This window comes from Struthio camelus, chromosome 5, assembly GCF_040807025.1.
Source record: "Struthio camelus isolate bStrCam1 chromosome 5, bStrCam1.hap1, whole genome shotgun sequence".
NCBI classification, from domain to species: Eukaryota; Metazoa; Chordata; class Aves; order Struthioniformes; family Struthionidae; genus Struthio; species Struthio camelus.
The window spans coordinates 41,926,659-41,948,177 of record NC_090946.1 but is presented as its reverse complement, the minus strand read 5'-3'; the positions used below and the strand labels follow the sequence as shown (position 1 = coordinate 41,948,177).

The window sequence follows — 21,519 nt, the reverse complement described above, 5'->3', positions numbered from 1 at the left end:
AGTGTGGGTGTAAATGTGGCAAGATGGTGATCTCTGCATTTCAAGATGGGAGGAAACTGTTGATTACGTGTCTGGGGTATCTGAGGACTGGAGTGCTATCTTTCCAAGACGTGCTGATGTAAAGCCACACGTTGAAACTCATTGTGTTTATGTTTAGAAATTGTTCTTATTCTTTATTTTAAACCAAGAGATTGCAGAGCACCTAACTGAAATAATTGAGTAAGATTTTTCAGTGTGATTCCACTCAAGCCAGTTTCTGAGACCTTTATCTTCAGATCTTACTCAAATAGTCTGGCACTGATGTCAGTAGGAAATTGATTGAGTAAAGGCTTCAGAAGAGTTAAGTAAGTATTACACTTCACCACTTGGCTGACAGGAAGAATTGATTTATGGTTATGGTATTTAGTTTCAGACTACTAAGAGAAGGGCTTCTTTCTTACTTCTTCCAACCCCTTGTATTATTTGAAGTCACTTTTTTAGAATCAAGAGAATAACACTTGTTTCTTCTGTTGTTTCTCAGTCTATGTGAGTTCTTTGGGACGCAACCTACTAACAAAATGTTTGCTACTCAACGTTATTACACTGGGTGAGACTAATTAAAAAGCAAGGCTACTGTGATAGTATGACACATGTAGCAGTATTTCCTCTCTAACCCTGTTGCTGTGTAACAGCTGAATGCTGAAGGCCCCATTTAACCCTTACTCAGCCAAAGCTTCCAGTAAGATCTGAATGTGATTTTATTCAAAGTTTTACACATTTGGAATAAAGACAGGACAGAATCTGAGCATAGCCCTTAGACGTTGGCCCAGAAAGGGCTAGAAGACATAAAAGAGTTTATTTCAAATAATATGCAAGTCATCAAGGGTTCAATTCACTTACTCCTGGCAGTAACTTGCTCTCCAAACAGCCCCCCAGAATTAACAAGACTAAGGACAGTAGCATCTATTCTCAGCATGTTATTCTGTATGTTAGTATAGTTAATGGCTAGAGTTTTTAAATAAAGCTGGCAGTAGCCAAACTATGTCCTAGGTTGGAGGACTGCAGTGAAGTGTAAATTTAAGAAAACCACTCTCACCTGAGCACAGAGGCAAGGCAAAGAAATACAGAAACACAGCCAATTCAGGGTGGTCTGAATATATCAAAGAGCATCAGCAGTAGCTCTAGAAACACTTCCAAGGTAGGCATGCTGGTCACAAAGAAACAGCAAGTATTGGCACAAGATCCTTGCTAAATATCTGAAAATGCTCAAGTCTGAAACATATTTGAGGGTGAAGTTTCATGTTGCAGTAAAACTGATGCACCAGTTAGCACCAAACGGGGAGGTCTTCTTCCCATCGCGGTCCCAAACTTACAGAGTTCTGCCCCTACCCTGCAGTACTGACTCTGGTACCTCTGGCCAATTGCTAAGCTGATTTGAGGCACTAATCAACTGAAAATTCTTCTTCTTCTTTTTCTGAGGATTTAGGAGGACTACACTTCCTTAGTGGCAGGAAGCCATTAGATAGCTTAGCCGTATCATAAAAACTAACTTTGCATTCAGTAGTGGGACTCTCACCAAGAGCAAATACCATAATCCATGAGATCTGCCTAAAGCATCAAAACTCATAAGACAAAGAATATCAGCGGTGGAAAAGACATTCGACAATCTAGGATACATCCCTGCAAGTGGATTATTACAATTCATTATCCCCAGTATCAGAAAGCAGTGGAGCTTTTCACTTCCTCTTTGGATGGTTCTTCTAAGGTTACTGCAAGGTTGTCAAAATTGGAAACTGAATTTTTCCCTTCCTTCATTTATTGTTCATTACTGTACTTTTTTCCCTTTCTTTTTTTTTTTTTTTTTACGAAATATCTAGACATCAACCAAACTATGGCAACAATTTAAAACATAATAATCAGATTTTGACTGAAGCTATTAACTGTGTATTTATGAGCTCTGCAAGCTTATTTACAGCAGTTAAGAACCCTATGTCTTGCTTCTGGTGGATTACAATTTCTAGCAGCAGACGACTACCTCATGAGGACTTCTCATGAGGACTATCTCATGAGGACTCATGAGGGCTCTACAGAGTCCTGTGGATTTTAATGCAAAAGCTCCTTCTGCACTGATACCTATCCCTGGGGAAAATATTTCCGATGTGAAAAAATCTTCATTTAGCTTCAGATCTGTGGCTGTTATTCTAGCCCATTTGTGCCATTCTTGTGACAAAAAGAAGTCACAATTTTTTTCTAATAGTTCAGCTGGGGATTTACTTTGGTGAGAGTACTCTCAGCTTTATCCCAGTAGCATGAAAGCAGCTTTCCGTCGCCTGCTCCCCTTAGCCCGTTTAGAAGGCAGCCCAGTGTGAGCAGAGCGCCTGGCACTTGAAATGCATTGAGTTTTTCAATTAGTCTCAGGGAAGCTACTCTAACCTCTGCCAAGGCAGAGTCATCCGTGGAGCCTGATACTATCTCTGAATGCCTCTTTGCATGCATATTACATGTTTTATTTTGTATAACTGTTTCAGCAGTACATAAAACATAACACTTGACTGCAATTTTACATGCTCTCCTTCTAGTAGAAAACAGTAGTTTCTCACAGGCACAGATCTTTTTTTAACTTCTTAATTAATATAATATCCTGAGGCTTCTGAAGCTCCTCAGATTTTTGTACAATGCCTCTTGAAATCTGAGAAACCACAATAGTCTTAAACTCCTACCAAAGTCAACAAAAATTTATAGCTTCTAGCATCTCAGTGATGTTTTTAACTTTAGGCCTCCAATGTTGATGGTTTATGTGGCAGATGAAGCACAACATGGCCAATGGGCCAGACAATTGTCATGTAGGTCAAGAGACGTCACTTGAGTCTGTTTGGAGTAGAACGTTAAAATAAGCCACTTACACCGCCTCCTTTGACAGAAGATCTAGAATTATGTGCCAAAGGTCCAAAATTAGATCTCCTTTGCCTAATTGACCGAAGAGAGTCGAGGCTGGAAGAGACTCCATCTTCCAAGAGTTGGGTTCTTATGGAAGACCAGGTTTCAAATGGTGACCTATCCCATAAACACCTGCAGGAATCAGGCCTCACCCACAGCCTCTGATGCAGCAGAGCATAAACCAGTCATGGTGCCTTCTGGGCAACATGCGCAATTTGTACTCTGCAATCTCTCCCCAGTCAATAAATATGTTGCAAAGCAGCAAAGACCCCCGCCTTGTATGATTCAAACCCACTAATTGCTGATCTTCCCCAAAGTGTACTCACACATAGTGAACACATTTGTCAGCCAAGTACTAGCAAGCAAGTTGGCAACCACAAAAAGCCAAAATGTCCCATGACTTGCCTGCACCATTCCTGGGAACTGGAATGTTCATCCCACAAAGGAAATAATGTTGCCACACTTCCTCTCACCATCCCCAAAAAGATTTCACTCACATATATAAGAATCATCAAAAAAAAAAAAAAAAAAAAGGTTTTGAAACATTTCTGGGCTGATGTCTCAGTTTATATGCCAGGACCCTGCCTACACAGCTGTTTGGCTCCCATCTGGGTGACCAGGCAGTCCAAGAACTGGGCAGGCTAGGAGGTAGGAACCTAATGGATACAGCACGCTGGAAGCAAAGGAATTGGCCAACAACTGGAGGATATCTAAGGGGCAGCTCATTCAATTGCTGACTAGCCTAGGGGATAGCTGCTGGTAACTGTGAGAAGCCAGCAGTGTTACGGGATCACGGAATGGTGGGTAGCCAGTGGAACAGGCTAGGTGGGTTTGCAAGGTTTACGACAGCATGACAATTTTCCAAGCAGGTTTCCATGCAGCTGGAGAACCAGCCAACCTAGCAGTACAGAATCCAATCAACATTTTCAGAAGCAGAATTGTGGCATCAGAAAATTTATGATCATCTCTATTCACCAAGCATGACTTCCTCAGGCATACTAAAATTGTGAATGGGAAGTACCTGTCTATTTCTAGCACACCTCATATTTCTTCCTCCTCCTCAGACTTGATACACAAACAGCTGACAACATGGACACATATGTGGAACATGGAATGCATTGTGCAACAACTGTGTGCTCTTGCTTACAGGAAAAAGAGGAGTGAAGAAATTAGAATAAAAATGGTAATGCGCCCCTCTCCCCCCTTTTGAATACTCCTTGGTTCTCTCATAGACTCTCTGTACATCTCAGGCAAGTTAGTGAACAATTTGTACAGTGAAATGAAAGCAGCTACAACTAGTTCACCTGAGACCTGGGAAACTGGATCATCTTAAGGGAAACACAAAGCAGAAATTCAAAGAATAGTTACCAGAATTCTGTTTTTACAAATTATTATAGGCCTTTCTTCTGGATAACTATCATTTGAGCACATCGTTTTTGGACACCTTTACATTTATAAATCCAAATGTTGTATATTGGTGCTGTTAATGTTCTGAGAAATTTAGCATATTTCCCAGTAAATACCTGTATCATGGAGACAATCGTTATACAAGATGGTCCAGAGAGCACCAAAATATCCAGGATCAATGGCATGGGTCAGAAATGTGTCTCACCCACTGAACATATACTTGAAGATGCTTTTCGTTCCACATAAGACATTATCTAGCCTTATATGGCTCTGAATCAAGTTAAATGAATGGTTGTATTACATTATTACAGATGCAGCTAGCTGTTGTTCACTTGTCTCCAGCAAAACAACCTTGAAGTCCGTGGGGAAGAACCTGGGAGTCAGAAAGTTAATTAATGGTTTTACTTGGCATCAGAGACTGTCTGTGAAAAGCAGTGGCTTAATCAGTTTAATTTTCATTCAATATACCCATGCACTACAAAGTCTTATTAATGACTTCATCAGAATAAGTTATGGTGTCCTTTGCAAAACCAAGAAACAAAGATACTGTAAAGCTGATCAGTGCTTTCCTAAAGGTGAACTGATTATAGCTGTATATTAACAACTCCTTTGTACTTTACATTTTGAAAGAAGAATGGTATGGATGAAGCCATGGCAATCTATTTCAGCCACTACAGACAGGAACATGTATTTGATTTCGTAATTCTAGTCTGGTCGTTACTGTCCTAGCTTCACTTCCTTCCTCCTTACATGTGTAAGCACCACCATTATGCAGCCTATCTGTGTCAGGACAGTATTTAACATAAAACATATACATGGCAGAGCATCTCTGGGTTTTTACTGCTAAGTGGGTGATGCTGAGCACTTGAGTAGAATCCTCATCTCTTACAATATGCATCTCTGTCCCTCACCACTCCAGACTCAAAATTCAGCCAGCCAAAAACTGATCTATGGTAAAATTCTGACATTTCAAAGTTGTCTGTTCCAAAGTGGAACAAGTTGTAAAAAGATGCAGAGACATCTTTCTGATCTGCAGCTACTGATAATTTATTCTAAGTTTTTGTGATTAGACAGTACCACCTTTTCTACTATCCATTTAGTTATCTTATGCATTCAGAAAGTCTAAAGCCTTGATCCTCTCATGCGCATATTCCTCTCATGAATAGTCTAACTGACATTAATAGGATAATTCACAGTTAAAATCTCATCTTAGGTGCGTAAGTGTTCGATGAATTGGTGCACAACTAAACAACAAACGAAGGAATAGTCAGAAAACATTTACCCAGTCTCTCCTCCTAGCTCCCTATAAAAAACAAACATATCACATTTTATTCTTAGGCTTGACTCCGGTCCTTTTACTTCTTTTTTCTCATTTGTGTTGGTGTTTGCATTAGTGCTCATGTAACCTATTTAGACTGCAGGGGTCTTTTTGAGCAAGATCTACAGCTTATTTGGGTACTTTTATTGCATTTAGCAAAATGGGGCTCATTTTTCTGTTGATTTTTCTCAGTGCTACAGTACCATAAACAACAATAGATTCTATTTCTGAAATAGATTCTATTTCTGCTTGCAACCTGTATTTTCCTTCCTACACCTTCCTTTCACATTGTGACCTCTGACTTTTTTCTCAGCCTCCTCAACACATTTCCCTCCCACAAGATAGCTAAATTTAAATCAAGACTGGATGATTGTCTTTAATGTGTAGCTCAATCAGACATTAGGAGCTTGATTCAGGAATTACTGAGAGAAATGCATGCACAGCGTAGATCAGACTAAATAATCTTGGTTGGCCTTCTTAGCTCTAAAATCTCTTTTTCTTCCATGCATCAAGCCTTCCTTTGCATCATAGACATGCATTAAGAGTCTGTAGTTGACTCTGATATCCGCAGGCAGCAATGACAGTCTGTGTGCTATATAGAAAAGGTTCACATGGAGGGCCAGGCTGTTCCTATTATTTCAAGGAGTAGAAACTCTGTAGTTTAATGGTGTTAGAAACCAAATGCCCTTGGGACTCAAATATACTGTACCTTCAACAAATACGGAGTAACAGAGCTTTTCAGAAATTTCATTGCACAGAATAACGTACAAGAGCTGTCTCAGAAGGAGCCATAGTTCCAGGGCCTAGGGTTCATAACATCACAAAGATGGGAAACAGATATCCTTCCCCTTCTTAACATCCTTCTTCCCTGAGCAAACATGTTCAAGGGAGTTCCTGGAGACAAAACTTGAGGGATTTCCTGAGGCAGTTTCTACTTACTCATATTTCTATAGGAGAGGAACCAGCCTTTCATTTGCATCTCATCTATGCCAGTGGGTTTCAGCCTTTCATGTTTATAGTTAATATACCATCATGCCAGCAGTGCTATTAGGATAATTATAGTTATGACAGAGCTCCCTCCCATACTATCAAGAGCAGTTTTGTGTATAGATAATGAGGGCAGCAATTTCCAAGATTCGCAGAACAAGGACAAACAGCCTGATTTACTCTTAAGTTTGCCTGCACTTCCTTCTCCCACAGCAGACCTCATCTGCTTTTCTGAATTACTGTTCAGTACTATTTCCTGCTTCAAGGTCTTCTTCCACGGTCATGTTCGACCCTCTGCAGAACCTCCCATCCTAGAGGCCACCATCAGCACAGAGGTCAACAGAGTATTGTTTTGCTTACGATAATTACAGAAGAAAAGGGGAGGGGGGAAGGGGAGAAAACATAGGCTAAAATGATATCCAAGTAAGTGTTCCTAAGCAAGCGTTATTGAAAGACCACTAAGCCATTAACCACATTTCAAGTAAGCAGAAGAAACACTGTATTACTGACAAATGCATTCTCGTCCCCGCAGCCCAAAAGTGTATGCCGGTACTGTCCATTCAAGAGAGATGCATATCCCAGGGCATCTCTGCTCTCCTCTAGCCTGTGAGCTCTGACAGTCCACGTTTTGTTTAGCACTTCATCTCACGTCACGTTCCAGGCCAGACTAACACAGTTGTTTCCAGACTAGTGTAGATATTTCCCTTCAGAAGACTCCAATAAGACAAACACAAGCTTTTCCTGAAACAGCATTTTTGTCCTTTCTTACATAAAATATGTGAATCTTTCCAACAGCCATTTCTTTAATTCATACCAACGCACCAAAATTGCTCCCAAAGCCAGGCTTTGTAGACCTAATGACTTTGAACGTGGCTTGACACTGCATTTAAATTGAAGATACGGCCACGGTCGATAACCAGCCTCAAAATACATAGAATATAGGTGAACTCCTGGCCCCAGAAAAATCAGTGGCAAAACCATCTTTGAGAAACATGCAGCTTAGAACAGCGCTGTCATTCTCAGCAGCTACCCAGAGCATAAACTTCAGACAAGGCACAGCATGTGACTGACAAGAAGGGTTGTGACTGCCTGATGTCCTGGCAATAAAAACAAAGCACCCTGCATTCCACATGGGTGGTAAGTCGCTGCCAGAGTCAGTTATTTATCTCCTCTGTGAGATCTTAATCCAACCTATGCAGACTATCATGTTAGCATAAAGCCTGATACTCTACGTTCAGTCACCATGTTATAGAAGAAAGAGTGCACATCAAAACTTAGTGCTACATGAGATTTTGCAGTGTTGCAATACTCTCTAAGCCATAAATCATTTTCTTGGCTAAGGCATATACTGAATCTGTACACAACTGTTTCTCTCAGTTGTTGCTATAGCTGTACATTATGAAACTCCTCAAGCACCTAATATATCAGCTTTTGGCACAGCTCTCTTGAGCAGGTGTGTTGTGAAAAGCATTCGTCCAAACTAATAGGGATTAAACAGCACTCCGTGGGTCCCAGGAGCTGCCACGTTTCCTCTGGTCAGCAGGGCCAAAGGATGTTCTGCATTCAGATATACAAAGACAGAAGAAGAAGAGAAGGAGGACTATGACTGAAGGGTAGGAACAATCCAGCACCACTGAATTTTTAAGCCCCTGTCTCACACTACATTTTAAGAGAAAACTTTCCATATAAGCACACTCCCAAATGCAAACATCTGGAAAACAAGCACCTCTGGGCTAAAAACATTCTCATGCATTCCAGGAAGATAAAAGGAGCCAGGAAACAGACACTGTATAAAATAACTTCCTAAAACATTCCAATAGCAAAGCACCTGTGATCTTGCCATTTTTGCTGAACCATCTCCTTAGGTAACATTAGGTGGCTGGTATACTTTGAAAACACAGAATTGCTAAAGGCTTTATTCCTAAAGGTTTCGATACCTTAAGACAGAGTGACACCATGTGGCCAACTGCTTAGCCCCGGAAACTACACACTAAGGCAGTGTAGAATTTTTCTTTTCTCATTTTTCTTTTGCTTTATTACGTCTAGTTTAGGGGTGTTCGGAAGGCATTGACTGCTGGATGTAAATCAGGAGAGAAGAATGCCATGGCCATCTGAATAGGTATACAAAATCACAGCCAATGACCATGTGGGATTTGAGAGGATATTCAACAGATTAATGTTTGCAAAAGTGCCAAATAAAGATGTACCTGTAAGCTCAGCAAATAAATATCCCTAAGCACAGCTTGCACATGCACAAAAAGTCATATTCAGCTTTGTAGATGCAGATGACTACAAGAACAAGATCTATGATTCCTCGTGCTTCCCAAAAAAGAACACCTAGCTAGCTACACTTTACTTTTGCAATAGCACCACAAAAGTTTGCAATTATTTATAAAAATGGATACATTCTTGCCTTGTTGTCATGGTTTGTTTGCCTTCCAAGGATATGCAGATACCTCCACTTATTTTTACAGTCATTCCTGAGGGGAGCATTTAAATTCACAAGTGGGAAAACTGCTGCTAGAAATATTCTCTGTTAAAGTTGTTATCACTCTGCATTATATAATATGGTGACTGGTGTGATGAATCATCACTCCCTAGCACAGTTAGTTTTTCCAAATTAAGTACTGCACATTCAAAAGGCAGTGCTCCTGAAGAATGGTAAGAATGGGCAGATATCTTAGAGAAAGGCACACAGAGAGAGAGACTGGCAAGTGGGCAGATGAAAACTGAACACAGATCATACATATCCCACAAGCAGAAAGAGAATAATATATTAAATAAACTCTTTACAGATTACATATTCACTCAGTGGTACTATAAACATTTTTTAATGTTCAATAAGAAATATGTATTTGAGGTAGGCTTCAGAACACTTTGCTCTTAAGAGCAGAAAGGAAGGGAAAACATAAAAAACATAACTCCCAGTTGCTTAGGCTTTGTAAAGTTCCGTAAATTACATGTTTTGTATTGATTAGGTAGATAACATGCTGGTGTAATTTTTTAAAGTCTTGTACATCCAGTGGGAAATTTATTTCAACACCAACTAGCACCAGTGCAACTGTATTTGAATTAAATGGGTTAGGCTGAAAAGTGAAGTAACAGGCTTTTCACCAATATACATAATAGTTTAGAGCCCAGGGAGCACCAGTTAGTTAGACATAGGTCTCAGCTTTTTTTGAAACAGGAGGTTGAGTTGAGGAAGATTAAGAGGATCCACAGTGACCTGATGCTTCAAATTATGATTAAAATTAAATGTCACCCTGAGTAGTAAGCTTATGCTGCCATCTTGTGACCTCTAAGTTTTACTCCTCTACAGTGACAGCAAATTCTCTGGACTGGGAGTGCAGTAGCTGTCTCGCTGGTGTAAAGGGGCAATGATTGTAATGTGAGCAGCTGAGCTCTCCGTATTCAGACCCATGTTTTCTCTCTTTCGCTTTCTTACCTGTGACTCACAGTCTCCATCCTTCAGTGACACTGTCACTGCTAATCCCACTGTTGTCCATGGGGCAGGACTGGGTAGGGACTGGAGGCAGCTCTGCAGAGGGGGTGAAAACCAAAGTTTACAGGAGGGAGGTTTTTGGAATAAAAGCTACAGAAAGTCCCTCTGCTGCCAACAGAATCATCCATATTCGAAAGCAAAACACAGACTTAGCTAGCATTGGAATATGACAGTATACACTAAAAAAAGACATACTCTTCACAGCTGGGAAGGAGAATGATGATAAATGATTATACAGTTTTGCACGTTGATGATAAAACTTTCCTCTCCAGCTTTCCGAGTGTAATGCCTGAATATTTATGGTGCAATTTTTCTTGCTTAGAAAAATATATTAAGATTAGCTATATTCTGAAACTAAAAGAGGGTTGTTCCATCTGGTCAAATGAAATATAACAGCTGTATGTCAAAATGGTTATGCTGTTCTCTTGAAACAATACAGCCTTCACTTGCAGGGACTGCTTACACAGCATTTTGGAGTACTAGAAAAAAGCTTAATATGGCTGCAATCACATCAAAAAGCAAGCTGGGAACCCCTCTGCTAGTTTCCCCCCATTCCTTCCTCAAATACGTGTGCTTCCTTCAGTGTTCACTCCTAAGAGATTTCAGAAGTAAAAGACCTAAAAAACCTTGAAATACTCCCTATCATCTGAAATGCTTGTGCAAGGAAGGAATGGGGACATATCCAGTGCAAGCAGGCTCGATGATAGCTCTGAGCTAACAGGGCAGCTTCTCTGAGCTGGGATACATGTTTGGGAAAGCCCACAGAAGGCCTGCCTAACAGAAAGGTCTCCTCAACATGTCTGACTGGAGACAAATCCTCAATCCTTCTTTTTCACTACCAAAACTGCAGTCATAATTTGATATGCAAATTATTGAAAAAAATTGCCAAAGTGATCCAAAGCATTCTGCATTCAGACTCTGATTAGTGTTCCAGGATACATTTTATTTTCTTCAGGACATGAAATAGCACAATGAGGGTGTCCAGTGAGCAATTGAAGGTAATGTTTGTCTGTTCCCTGGTTTTTGAGGAGGATAATTGCGTTGCATTAATTATATAAATAGAACCTCAATTCTCAAATCTCTCCGAAGAGCCACTTTCTTATCCCTTCTTTAGAGCTGAAAGTGAATTTCATTTCTCATAATTAACTGCTACATCTACTCTGCAGAATCACGGCATACTATTTAAACAAACAGTAGATGAATTAAATCTTCTCATATCAAAGCTGGTCTCTAACAGGTTGCATCCAAGTGACAGAATGAAGCCTATTCTTTTCCCTTCTTTTCCAGCAAGCAGCAACTGATACTAATGAAATACAGAGCATCAACCAGCCACCATTTTTCCTCTGCTGGGGTGAGACGGTTAAAGGCAGATCTTGATGGCTATCTCTGGGACAAATATTGCTTTCAACAGCACATACATGGACCTGATATTCTCCTATACATACAAGTATAAATATGTTTCTACTGTGTTTGCCTAACCCCTGCCCTTTCACTACAGTCTCTTTTACAGCCATCTTCTTCCACAGCTGACAAAGTTTTTAACCTTTGTACTGGTTTTGGATGGAGTGTGTGCCTGTGCAAAAGGTCAACATGAAGACAACGCACCAGTGAAAGCAGCCCTTAGCCTACAGCTAGAACGGAATTTCAGTGGTGAAAAATCCTTACACCTCATCTCTGCACAGAGAAATAATTTAACCTGTGTCCATAAGGTCACCATATTGCTTCACTAATGACTTTGTAACTGTCTGGTAAACATGATTCTGTAATATGGAAAGAGGGAATATGAATCTCTATACTCACTCAGCATTGATTTCTGTAAGATGCTGATCACTCTGGCACCAAACTAGTATTTTATACATGTATAAAATCCTAGTGATTTAAATTGGGAGCCTTTCAGGAAGTGTGAGATCTGGTCTCATAGTAGATTCATGGTCAAAAATCCTAGTGATGGTGTTCAAGACTCCACCTGGTGAAATGAAACAAGAAGTCTTCAGGGCACACTGACACCGCTAAAGAGATGGTCTGTCTCCTCTGAAAGGGGAGGAAAACACATTTATGAGAGCAGGAGGTATTCTATTGTCAGATACCTGTTACGAATCCAGAGTAATGGTCATGGATTGCTGCTGTTGTTTGTACAGTGGTGGTAGGCCAAGGGTACACTGGGCATCCGTAGCTGGAAAGGACACATCCTCTCTCTCAGGCAATCAAACTAAATCCACATATGGAAATACACAGTCACATGTTAGTGATGTAGGTAAGAAAGTATCCTATTTCCCTTACCATGGCAGTATTTGCATCTTCCTGTTCTGAAAGCCCAGCTTCAGACATACAGATATTTTCTTTTCAGATAAAATCCACCTCTGCAACAGCTTGCACTGGCCCTGCCTCTTCTCCTGTATTTCCCAAGGGGGGCTTAAAATCTCCTTCCATAAGCACTGAGTGAGCTCCTCTGTCCTGAACCAAATACCACTTTTAAATCTTTCTCAGACGTTCTCTCCATCACAGGAATGCAGCAAGTTTAAAATGTCTACCACCATCCTCTTCCTCCCCTGGTATATTCTTCTCCCAGAAATGAATTCAGGTTGCCAGCAGCAGTCCAGACAGCAGCGGACTCATGAAGAAGACCGGAGTCCGCATCAGGTTTAACTCAAGCACATTGCAGTCTGAGAACCTGCTAACTTAGACTAAAGCCTGAGAGCTGATAATGTCTTTCCTTTCAACCTGCTTCATCACAATAATCTAGTCCTATATATTACAATAACAGATGCAAAACTCATTTTACCAACTTTGTGAACAACGAGTGATCAAATTGAAGTCGGCCTTCTTCTTACGAGGAAAGAAAGAAAGGCAGAATTCAGAAAACCTAGCAGAGTGAAACAGGCTGAAATGGAGAATAAAACAGAAGCACTATGGACAAAGGAGGGATAAACAACAGAAGCTCAGGTTTCTGGGTGCCCTGGAGGCAGCAGCAGAAGAGCATAGTGCTTTGGTCAGAGATTCTGTGGCTATTACCCAAACGTGAACGTAGGTATGTGCTGTCCCTAGCCTACAGAAGTTAGAACTGTCTGAAGGTGCTGCAGAATTGCCAGTCAAGCAGAGTGCTGCAAGATCTAAGCAGCTCATCAAAGCACCTGTTGTTTCAGTGAAACATTTTTGAATGACAAGTGGCTTTTGAGAAACCAGAACTCAACAGGGAAAAAAAAGAAAAGGAAGATCTGTTTGGAGGTACATGACTTGACACTTTCACTTTCAGAGGCATGAAAAGAATGAAAAAAATGTTTAAACAGGAAGCTTTCAGTTTTTACACTTCCTCAATGAAAACGTAAAATATATGAATAAAAATTTTGCAAAAGAAAACGCTTTCCTGATTTCCTTATCTTGCATAGAATCTTGCAATGGAGAACTCAGGACCCCAGCTAGGAGATGCTGTCCTTAGAGGGCATAGATACTCATCTACTTCCCAGAAAAATTACATTTCTGACCCATTATACTAAGTCACCTTCCAGCTAGAACCTCCTTAACGCTGTGATCCGTGCTTGCATTGACCCACAAAGAGATCACTCCCTACTTACGTGTTGTAGCAAGAGGCTCTGTCTTCCAGGCATGCCACCTCATCATGAGAATTTTGCACCATTCTGCAAAGGGAATAACAGGAAAGCAGCTGAGACGTGACCACAGGTACAATGACTTAGCCTGAACAGCTGGCTAGGAGGTCATAAAAGGAATGTGTTTTACTACGTGAGTGCTAGATGAAATGACTCTTTTGCCAAACTTGGCTAAGAGTTGGAACAGGCGCAGAGCATTCATAAGATTTATGAGACTAGACGCTGGATTTTTTCCTGAGCCCAGGAAATTGCATTCCTTTGAGGTCTGGACAGATGTTCATTGATAATGCAATGATTTGCATGCATTGATTTGCATGGAGAAGGAAAGGAAGGTAGAAGCACTGGAAAGCCAAAGAGCCTTAAGTGGATAACTGAAAGGAATGAAGAAGGATAATGCATTACCATTCTAACAAACGGTACTCTCCTCACAACCCAGAGGAAGGGGTGACTTGCACATGCAAAGGACAGGGAGCAGGTGATTTCCCCATGTTCTTAACAATTAAAGCTACTTTGCTTGAATTTGTAAATTGGAAAGTAGAGTGGTATTGTCAGTACTAGCCCATTACAGACCTGTGCATGGTGTTTGTTGTATGACTTGTCAGGTAGACACAAATGATGAAGTGAAAAGACCCACAAAGCAAACAGAAGAGATATAAAATTAAGCAGAGAGAGAAGACAGCTCTGGTCTGAGTCTCACCAAACTCTCCAAGAGCCATTAAGTCAAAATATCAGCTGAAAATGTTTGCACATTGGTAACTTTCACAGGGATAGAGGTAACCCCAAGGGATAAAATTAGGAATGAGGGGGCTCAAGCTGAGGAGCTTTACCCATACACGTGGCGTTAATTGTGGAGATCCTTTCTGAGGACCCTGACTCAAGCATGTGTCACAAAAATAACTGCAATAGCACAGACACTATACACAATAGTGGCAGTTTGATGGATGTGTTGGCCTGAGGGAGAAAAGCTCTCTTAGACTCTTCTTTTTCTGAAATAACTATTCCTAGCTGGCTGCAAACTTCCTCATACCATCTGAGCAGCTTTTGTGACACTGATGCTTTGGAGCTGTCAGGCACTTACACCTTCCAGGATCACAGCTTTCTCTCAGGCCTAAAAAGCTGAAAAGGCCATGTTCAGGAGATGAATAGGGGTGGCTTTTCCTGAGCAGCGCTTTTGCTAGTAGACGGTGGTTCTCAAGGCTCTGTAGCAGGCAGGCAGTCGTCAGAGACAATTAAAAAAAAAAAGTTATGCTTTTCTTTGGCCTTCTTACCCCGACTTCTGGGCATAACATTCCAGATCCATTAGGGGAAAACGCAGAAAGGGCATAGCATGTATCCTAAGGAAACTAAATAATCAAAAGACTCACTTTGCGTTATATGAGTTGTCAAATAATGGCTGATAAAAAAAAGCTTTCATCTCATGAATAAATATCAAGACTTCAAAATTTATTGCTCTAATGTAGAATAAAAACCAAGACTTTTTTCTGAAGCCCCCCATAACCACACATGCCACATCAATCAACAATCTGTTGATCAAAACGCTAGTTTGGGAAGTGGGAGAACCAAACCAGGCAGAAGAGAGACATAAGTCTTCACCTCCTCCATCCCCATGGAAAACCCCAACTTTTAGGTCAATGGCTATTTCAAGGAGTCTTTTACTTCCTTTCTATAAGAGAACAAAAGATAAAGAGTTAGGAAATTAAGTGCTAATTTCTTCCGCAGTGGGAGAAAATCTTTTTTTTTTTTAAATATTTCTTCTTCTTAATATCACTCTCCAGCAGGTAGAGAACAAAGGACCATGTTAGATGTGTTATTTTTATGTCTAACTAGAGACTGGAAAAATTGAGTCAAAAAGAAGTCAGGTAAGCAGAACTTGTTCACTTGGTTTCTACATCAACCTCAAAGCAGCAGATCAAGAGATTTCTCCAACCCATCACTAAAGCTTAACGATGGAAAACAGTTATTACTTCTTCAGAAAAGCAATAGTTGTCAACTTCCCAAGATAGTAACTGTACTAATAATAACAGACTGCAAAACCACTTAGTTATAAAACTATAAAATACGTATTTCAGTGACTTGCTTCTAAGTAGGTATTATGTCCTGTGGTAGTCAGAGATATTGTCATTCATTGTCTTCCAGAGAAAAATGTATTCAGCCTGTAGCTGAGCAATTAGCATCTTGGAACCATGCTGCTTCTACTAATCACAGAGCACATACTGCTTATTATACCCCCTCCTCTGTCACTACACACTGAGACTGACCATCTGGTTGGGACCTGGGCCATCTTTTTTTGATCTGTATATATGTGTTCTCTGGCAGAAGGAGATTTCAGGACTCTAACGGGGACCCTACATTCTACGAAGACATATAAGTAATTACAAACCAATTTTTTTAATCTTCTACTTTTCCTTTTCTTCCCACTCTCCATTCCTTCCCTCTTTTGCAACGTACATTCACATACAGCCACACACACCCCACACACAGACTGACACGATTCTTCTATCCAAAAGTAGAAATTTAATTTAAATTTTGATACTCCTTGAATTTTCTTTTTCTTTTTTAGGACTGTGCAATTTATACCTCTATTGTACTTGATTTTGGCTCTGGTTTTGGTTAGTTGAGCTGTGTCTTTGGTTTTGAGTATTGCACATGATGGAACTGCACTGCATGTAGTGCACTAGAATGAAAGGTATCTACATATTTTCTCCTCATAAAGTAGAAATCAGTGAAAAAAAACATTTGTGAGATAGTAGCAGGCAAAATGGATCACTTCTAAAAAGCCATCCTGTTTGAGCTGCACAGTACTCTTTCGTAGAGCTGAAGAAGGATGATAAAATGTTGCCCATAAGCAGTATTAGAAACCATTGGCAAGAGTGTCATAAGCAGTAAATCAATGACTACAGGCTAAAGGCATTGATCTGTCACTGGTAACAAGAACCATGAACACACCTCTGAAGTAACTGAGACCGAGAAGAAGAGCTCCTGTAGGATCCATTTTAGGACTATTACCATGGCAATCATAATCAGACTTGATTACAGTCAACATTTTAACAATATAACTTTCACAGTGAGTTTTGATGTAAATTTAAAGTCATGAGGCAAAACCCTGTCCCTGACGAAATCTAGAGACGTTTGAAATAACTACCCTTCCTTTTCTACAGGAAATGCTACTGAGGAGTCAAATTGAATCATTTTCTGTAGGATATCCTCCTGCCCTTTCTCCTTCCATGTTTTTATTAGGCAATGGAAGTCATTTATAGGGAGACTTGGACTGTGATATTTCAGCTGATAAGAAGAGTGGCAATAAATCAGTATACCAGAAGGAGCATCTGCCAGAAATCAGCCTCACATCCACTTTTTCAAGCATTACCTTTTGTACTGTTCTAGTACAAGCCCACTATCCAAGCCCACTGAAACATTGTGGCAGGGTCTCATGCAGCTGTTAGGAGGCTCTTACAACCTCAAAGCAAAGGTTGGGTTTTGCTCTGTACTGCTGTGCATACAACACTACTGACAGGTTTGGATGGAAGGACCACTGCGTGCAGGTTCACTCACTGCCAATTGCCAATGGCTTGTCTTGGATTTGTAAATTGTCATTTGGGAAATAAGCTGATTGATGGAGTTTTAGTGACAAAACACAGGATCTGATTTCAAATTTCAAATTTTTACCTGTTTGTTTGTATCAGGTGTTTTAGTTTTCCTCTGATGAAGGTCTAGTAAAAAGCGTTTTAAATCAGGATCATGGTGCACAGAGAAGAATTGTATGTTGGCTTTATGACATAGATGGTATTTCTAGACACTCAGATCTGTCATCAATAGTGACCAGTATCTGCAAAGCGAACAATGTACAAACAAGAACTGGCATCTCCACAGGAACTACAGTAAATTTTAATTAATCAGCAAACCTCTTCCACCACTTAGTTGTATTTTAACTTGTACCTACCTTTCACAGTATTCACTCATGATTAAAACCACCCTGTAAGACAACCAGATGCTCTGCGGAATTACTTGCCTACTAGATCCAAGGGTAGTATATTTTCAAAATTCTCCTAGTTTCTCTCAGAGTGGAATCTGCGTCTTCTGCAAAAATTTCAGTTCCAGTATGTACTTTTTTCTTCTAAAAGGTATCTTTCCTGAACCCTTATCTCAACGTAACTGACTAAAACTATCATTCACAGATGATGAAATATAAGAGCTTCCTGGTTAAACTTCTCTCTCAGTTTCCATGAAAGATGATGCCTAAGAAATCTACACGTCCCAGGAGACAGCAGGAGATACCACGTTCCCTCTTGAGGTTTTCACGTATTTGCTTAAGGAATTCACAGTTTCCTGGCCCTGTTCTGCCAACTGCTGGTACAGCTAACATTCAGTAAAGCACGGATATAATGCATGATCAGTGCGAATCATTTCAAATAATAAACAATCACATGTTTAACCTCTAAGGAACCAACTTTTCTGTTTCAGGTAAATGATACTTTATACTGGGGAAGGAAAGCCTGAATATGCCATTTCTTAGAATCTCAGAAAAACTGGAGGGTGCCCCCTCCGTTACCTTGTCCAAACTCTTGATCAAACCAGGGCTAATTTTCAAAGTTAGGTCACACTGCTCAGGGCCTTGTTCAGTCAAAAAGTCTCAAGTATGGTGATTCTGTAGTCTCTTTGGTGTGCTTAACCACTCTCACCCTGAAGAACTTTTCCCTACACCCAGCCCTATTTTGCCGTGTTACAGTTTGTGACCTTTCACTGCACATTTCCTACTAATTAAATAGAGCACATGAAGAGTCTGTACCACTTACTTTCAGTTTGAATATGCTTTTTTTCTCCAGTCGTTTCTCAGGACAGCCGGTGTCAGTGGCTCAATAAGTCCAACTCTGTCTCAAGGCTTGACTGTTTTGCCTACCTGCAGGTCCAGCCTACAAACTGGATGGAGTAGTTCTCTAACCACTCTCCTCACTACAGTATCTGTAAGTGTTTAGCAGCCACCACCTCTCCAGCATGCAAATTATTGCACAAAAGATAATCAAATATTCATCTGGAATCTCTGAGGAACCTGATCTTTCTTGTTTAGAGACGTGAATGCTGCTGTAATAATCATTCACTAATACACTGTCCAGCTCAGCCTTTTTCATGTGTCTGTATAAGCACAGATCCATACGCAGGATTTTGACCTTGACCCTGATCTTGAAGGGAAGGCTAGGATGTGATTGTGCTCTTGAATTACGATTCATTCCACAGAAAATAGTCAGAAAGGTTATTAACACTATTAGTATAATGAAAGGTTTCAAATGGCTTTACAGTGTTAACATTTACTTACGCCATAAAATGCACAGGAAGGAATCTGTATATCCACCAAAAAGTTGCAGCCAGGTACAGTTACAGTTTGATGGCTGTACCACAAAGACACAATTTTTTCTGAAGCACATCTGCATAAATTGGAAGAAAGGAGACCATGGGAGTATGTGGAATTATTCAGAACAATAATCCAGAATTCCCCCCCCTTAAGAACTGCCGCTTGTTAACCTTCCTTCTCGCAACATGGAAAATTGCCCTTATCAGCAAATAAGGGCCTTCCAAACATACCTTTCAATACAAAATATTGCCGTCATGCTCCACTTTCCAATGGTCAGTGCATGCTCCATCAGCACATCCCCGAAGCTAAAGCAACATGCTCTTTCTGCAGACCATTAGCGGCAGTCCAGACTTGCATTGCTGAGGGATTTAAGGGAGGGTTTTCTAACAGTTGGTGCCCACTTATTGCAACAGTCAGCTTTCTGTCAAGTGACAAAAATACAAAAAAAAAAATATTTTTTTGCCTTTAGGCATTGCTACTTCTGTCACAAGAAAGGAGAATAACCTAAGCACTGCAGAGCTGCATGAAAATGTCCACAGCTTGCTCCTGACTTTTAAATGCCATGTGCTCCATGCAGAGTTCAGCAGCTCCAATCCTCTTTCTTCGAGGTCCGAAACTAAAAGATTATTCCTCTTGCGCACAGCTCATCTAGAAATTCCCGTCTCCAAGAACATCAATATCATGTATGCATGCTTACAAAGAAGAAAGAGGTATAATTAAATCCATGACATACAATGACTATTTCCACACTGAAAAAAAGAGAAGAATTCCTCTTTATACAGCCACAGTTTACTGAGTTTTTGAGGTTACAATCAAAAGAGACCTTAACGTTCACTCATGACGTGTTTTATCTATGGAAAAATGGCAAGCTTATGTCCTTGGTGCCAAGGTTAATGTACGCTTGCTATGTGGAGCATCTGCTCAAGGCTCCATCTCTTTACTAGTTCCTCAGGTGGTCAAGAGACAGGCTCCCTTCTGTTCACTTCTCCAAGTCTGCCCACACACAGCTAGCAGACAGGACCCTGGGCTACAGACCACAGAAGCTCCATTAGCCACTCCTAACCCACACAAGGAGCTCACATTTGCTGCCTTTTTCTGAAATCACACTGCATCTCAGCACACGAGCAAACCCTTTTTTCTCCTTCTTCTCCTACAGAGCAGATACAGACACAGATAATACCTCTCCTACAGAGGTATCTTTTCAACTGTTACTTTGCAGTACAGTGCAGAACTTAGGAACAACTGACGGCTGTATGCAGGAGTGGGGTTCATGTGCCAGAGCATGAACAGGAGGAGGCTGCTGGAGCGTAGCCTGCCTATTGAACTAGGACTTGACACACAACTCCTGGAACTCTGAAATACGACTCAAATACAAGAGTAACAAAATTCATGGTAAACAGGTTAAAATATAAGATAGATTTCTTTGTGGCAGACCAGCAGTTCATCTAGCCAAGCATCCTGGCTCTGCCAGTGGTCAAAGAAGGTGGCTACAGAAGAGCGTAAGAACAAGAAAAGTCCGTTGCAATAATTCTCTAGAACAGTCTTCTAGACTCTGATAATTTGTGGTTCTGGGACTTTGGGAAGTAGCGCCTTTGTATTTAGTAAACTTGGTGTATTCCTCTTACATGAATTTGTCCAATCTTTTTTCTATTGCATCTTTTTCTTCTAATCAGTACCTCATGTATTTAGATGGCAAGCGATTGTGGAGTGGGCTCATTTGTGCAGCACCTGTCAGACAGATCTGCTATTCTTCATTGGTCCATGGTCATTCCAAAAACAAAAATGCTTTGAAAGAGAAACGGGAAACATGGCTGACGCTATGAAAGCAAAGGATGAATATATTCATCTTATCTATATGAGGATTTAAATCTAGTATTAGCAATAATCTGCCAGTAGCACAAATGATCACAGTAGATATCATGTCACATTCCCAGTAGGTGGTACCTGGCAGGGAACTGATGACTGATCAGCAGGCCAAATGCACTGAGTTCAGTTCATATGGTCATTCTCAAATTCTGCATAGTGTCAAGGTGTGACCTTTAAGCCACTGCTTAGCCCTCTACATTTTAGTCTCAGCATCCAGGACTTGTGAATAAACAAACACAGCTTAATCAGGGTATTTATTATCAATGTCACATCCACCTAATATGTGTAGGAGAGACTCACAAACAGGATCAGGGCTACCAGATGGAAAGATCTGACCTTTCATCTCATTCCAAGCCAAGCTGTATCACCGACATACACGACTATGTACACGTTGCACCGTCATCCATTCACTTCTCTCATGTCACATAGGCTGGTAACCTCCAAATTACAGACGTCTCAGTCTTGGAGCTGTTCTCATTTAACAAGTCCTATTGCAAGAAGCAGAGACTATCCCGAAAGCTGAGCAGGCTGGATGTGAATAAAAATGCTCTACAGATACCTGTGTTCTGAC

At 40.6% G+C, this 21,519-nt stretch overlaps 1 protein-coding gene and 1 long non-coding RNA gene across 3 annotated transcripts in view; both read right to left on the bottom strand.

Annotated features, from left to right (window-relative positions):
* PLA2G4B (phospholipase A2 group IVB) overlaps nucleotides 1–14,909 on the bottom strand; it is a 53,639-nt gene extending 38,730 nt beyond the window's left edge. The window contains exons 1-4 of one of the 2 annotated variants that reach the window (XM_068945970.1): nucleotides 13,703–13,781; nucleotides 12,218–12,339; nucleotides 11,931–12,096; nucleotides 10,074–10,166 (exon numbers count right to left, since the gene is read on the bottom strand). Coding sequence is in view for 1 of the 2 variants with exons in the window: in XM_068945968.1 (XP_068802069.1) it covers nucleotides 10,074–10,166; nucleotides 13,703–13,735 (126 nt within the window). In the remaining variant the exon portion in view is untranslated. Of the gene's footprint in view, nucleotides 1–10,073; nucleotides 10,167–11,930; nucleotides 12,097–12,217; nucleotides 12,340–13,702; nucleotides 13,782–14,813 lie in introns of those variants that run through there. The other variant, XM_068945968.1, reaches the window with a different exon arrangement.
* Nucleotides 14,910–17,479: 2,570 nt separating this feature from the next.
* LOC138067477 (uncharacterized) lies at nucleotides 17,480–19,374 on the bottom strand. The gene is made up of 3 exons (XR_011141479.1): nucleotides 19,313–19,374; nucleotides 19,047–19,155; nucleotides 17,480–17,561 (listed from the first exon to the last, which is right to left on the bottom strand). It is a non-coding gene; the product is annotated as an uncharacterized lncRNA (long non-coding RNA).
* Nucleotides 19,375–21,519: the final 2,145 nt, after the last annotated feature.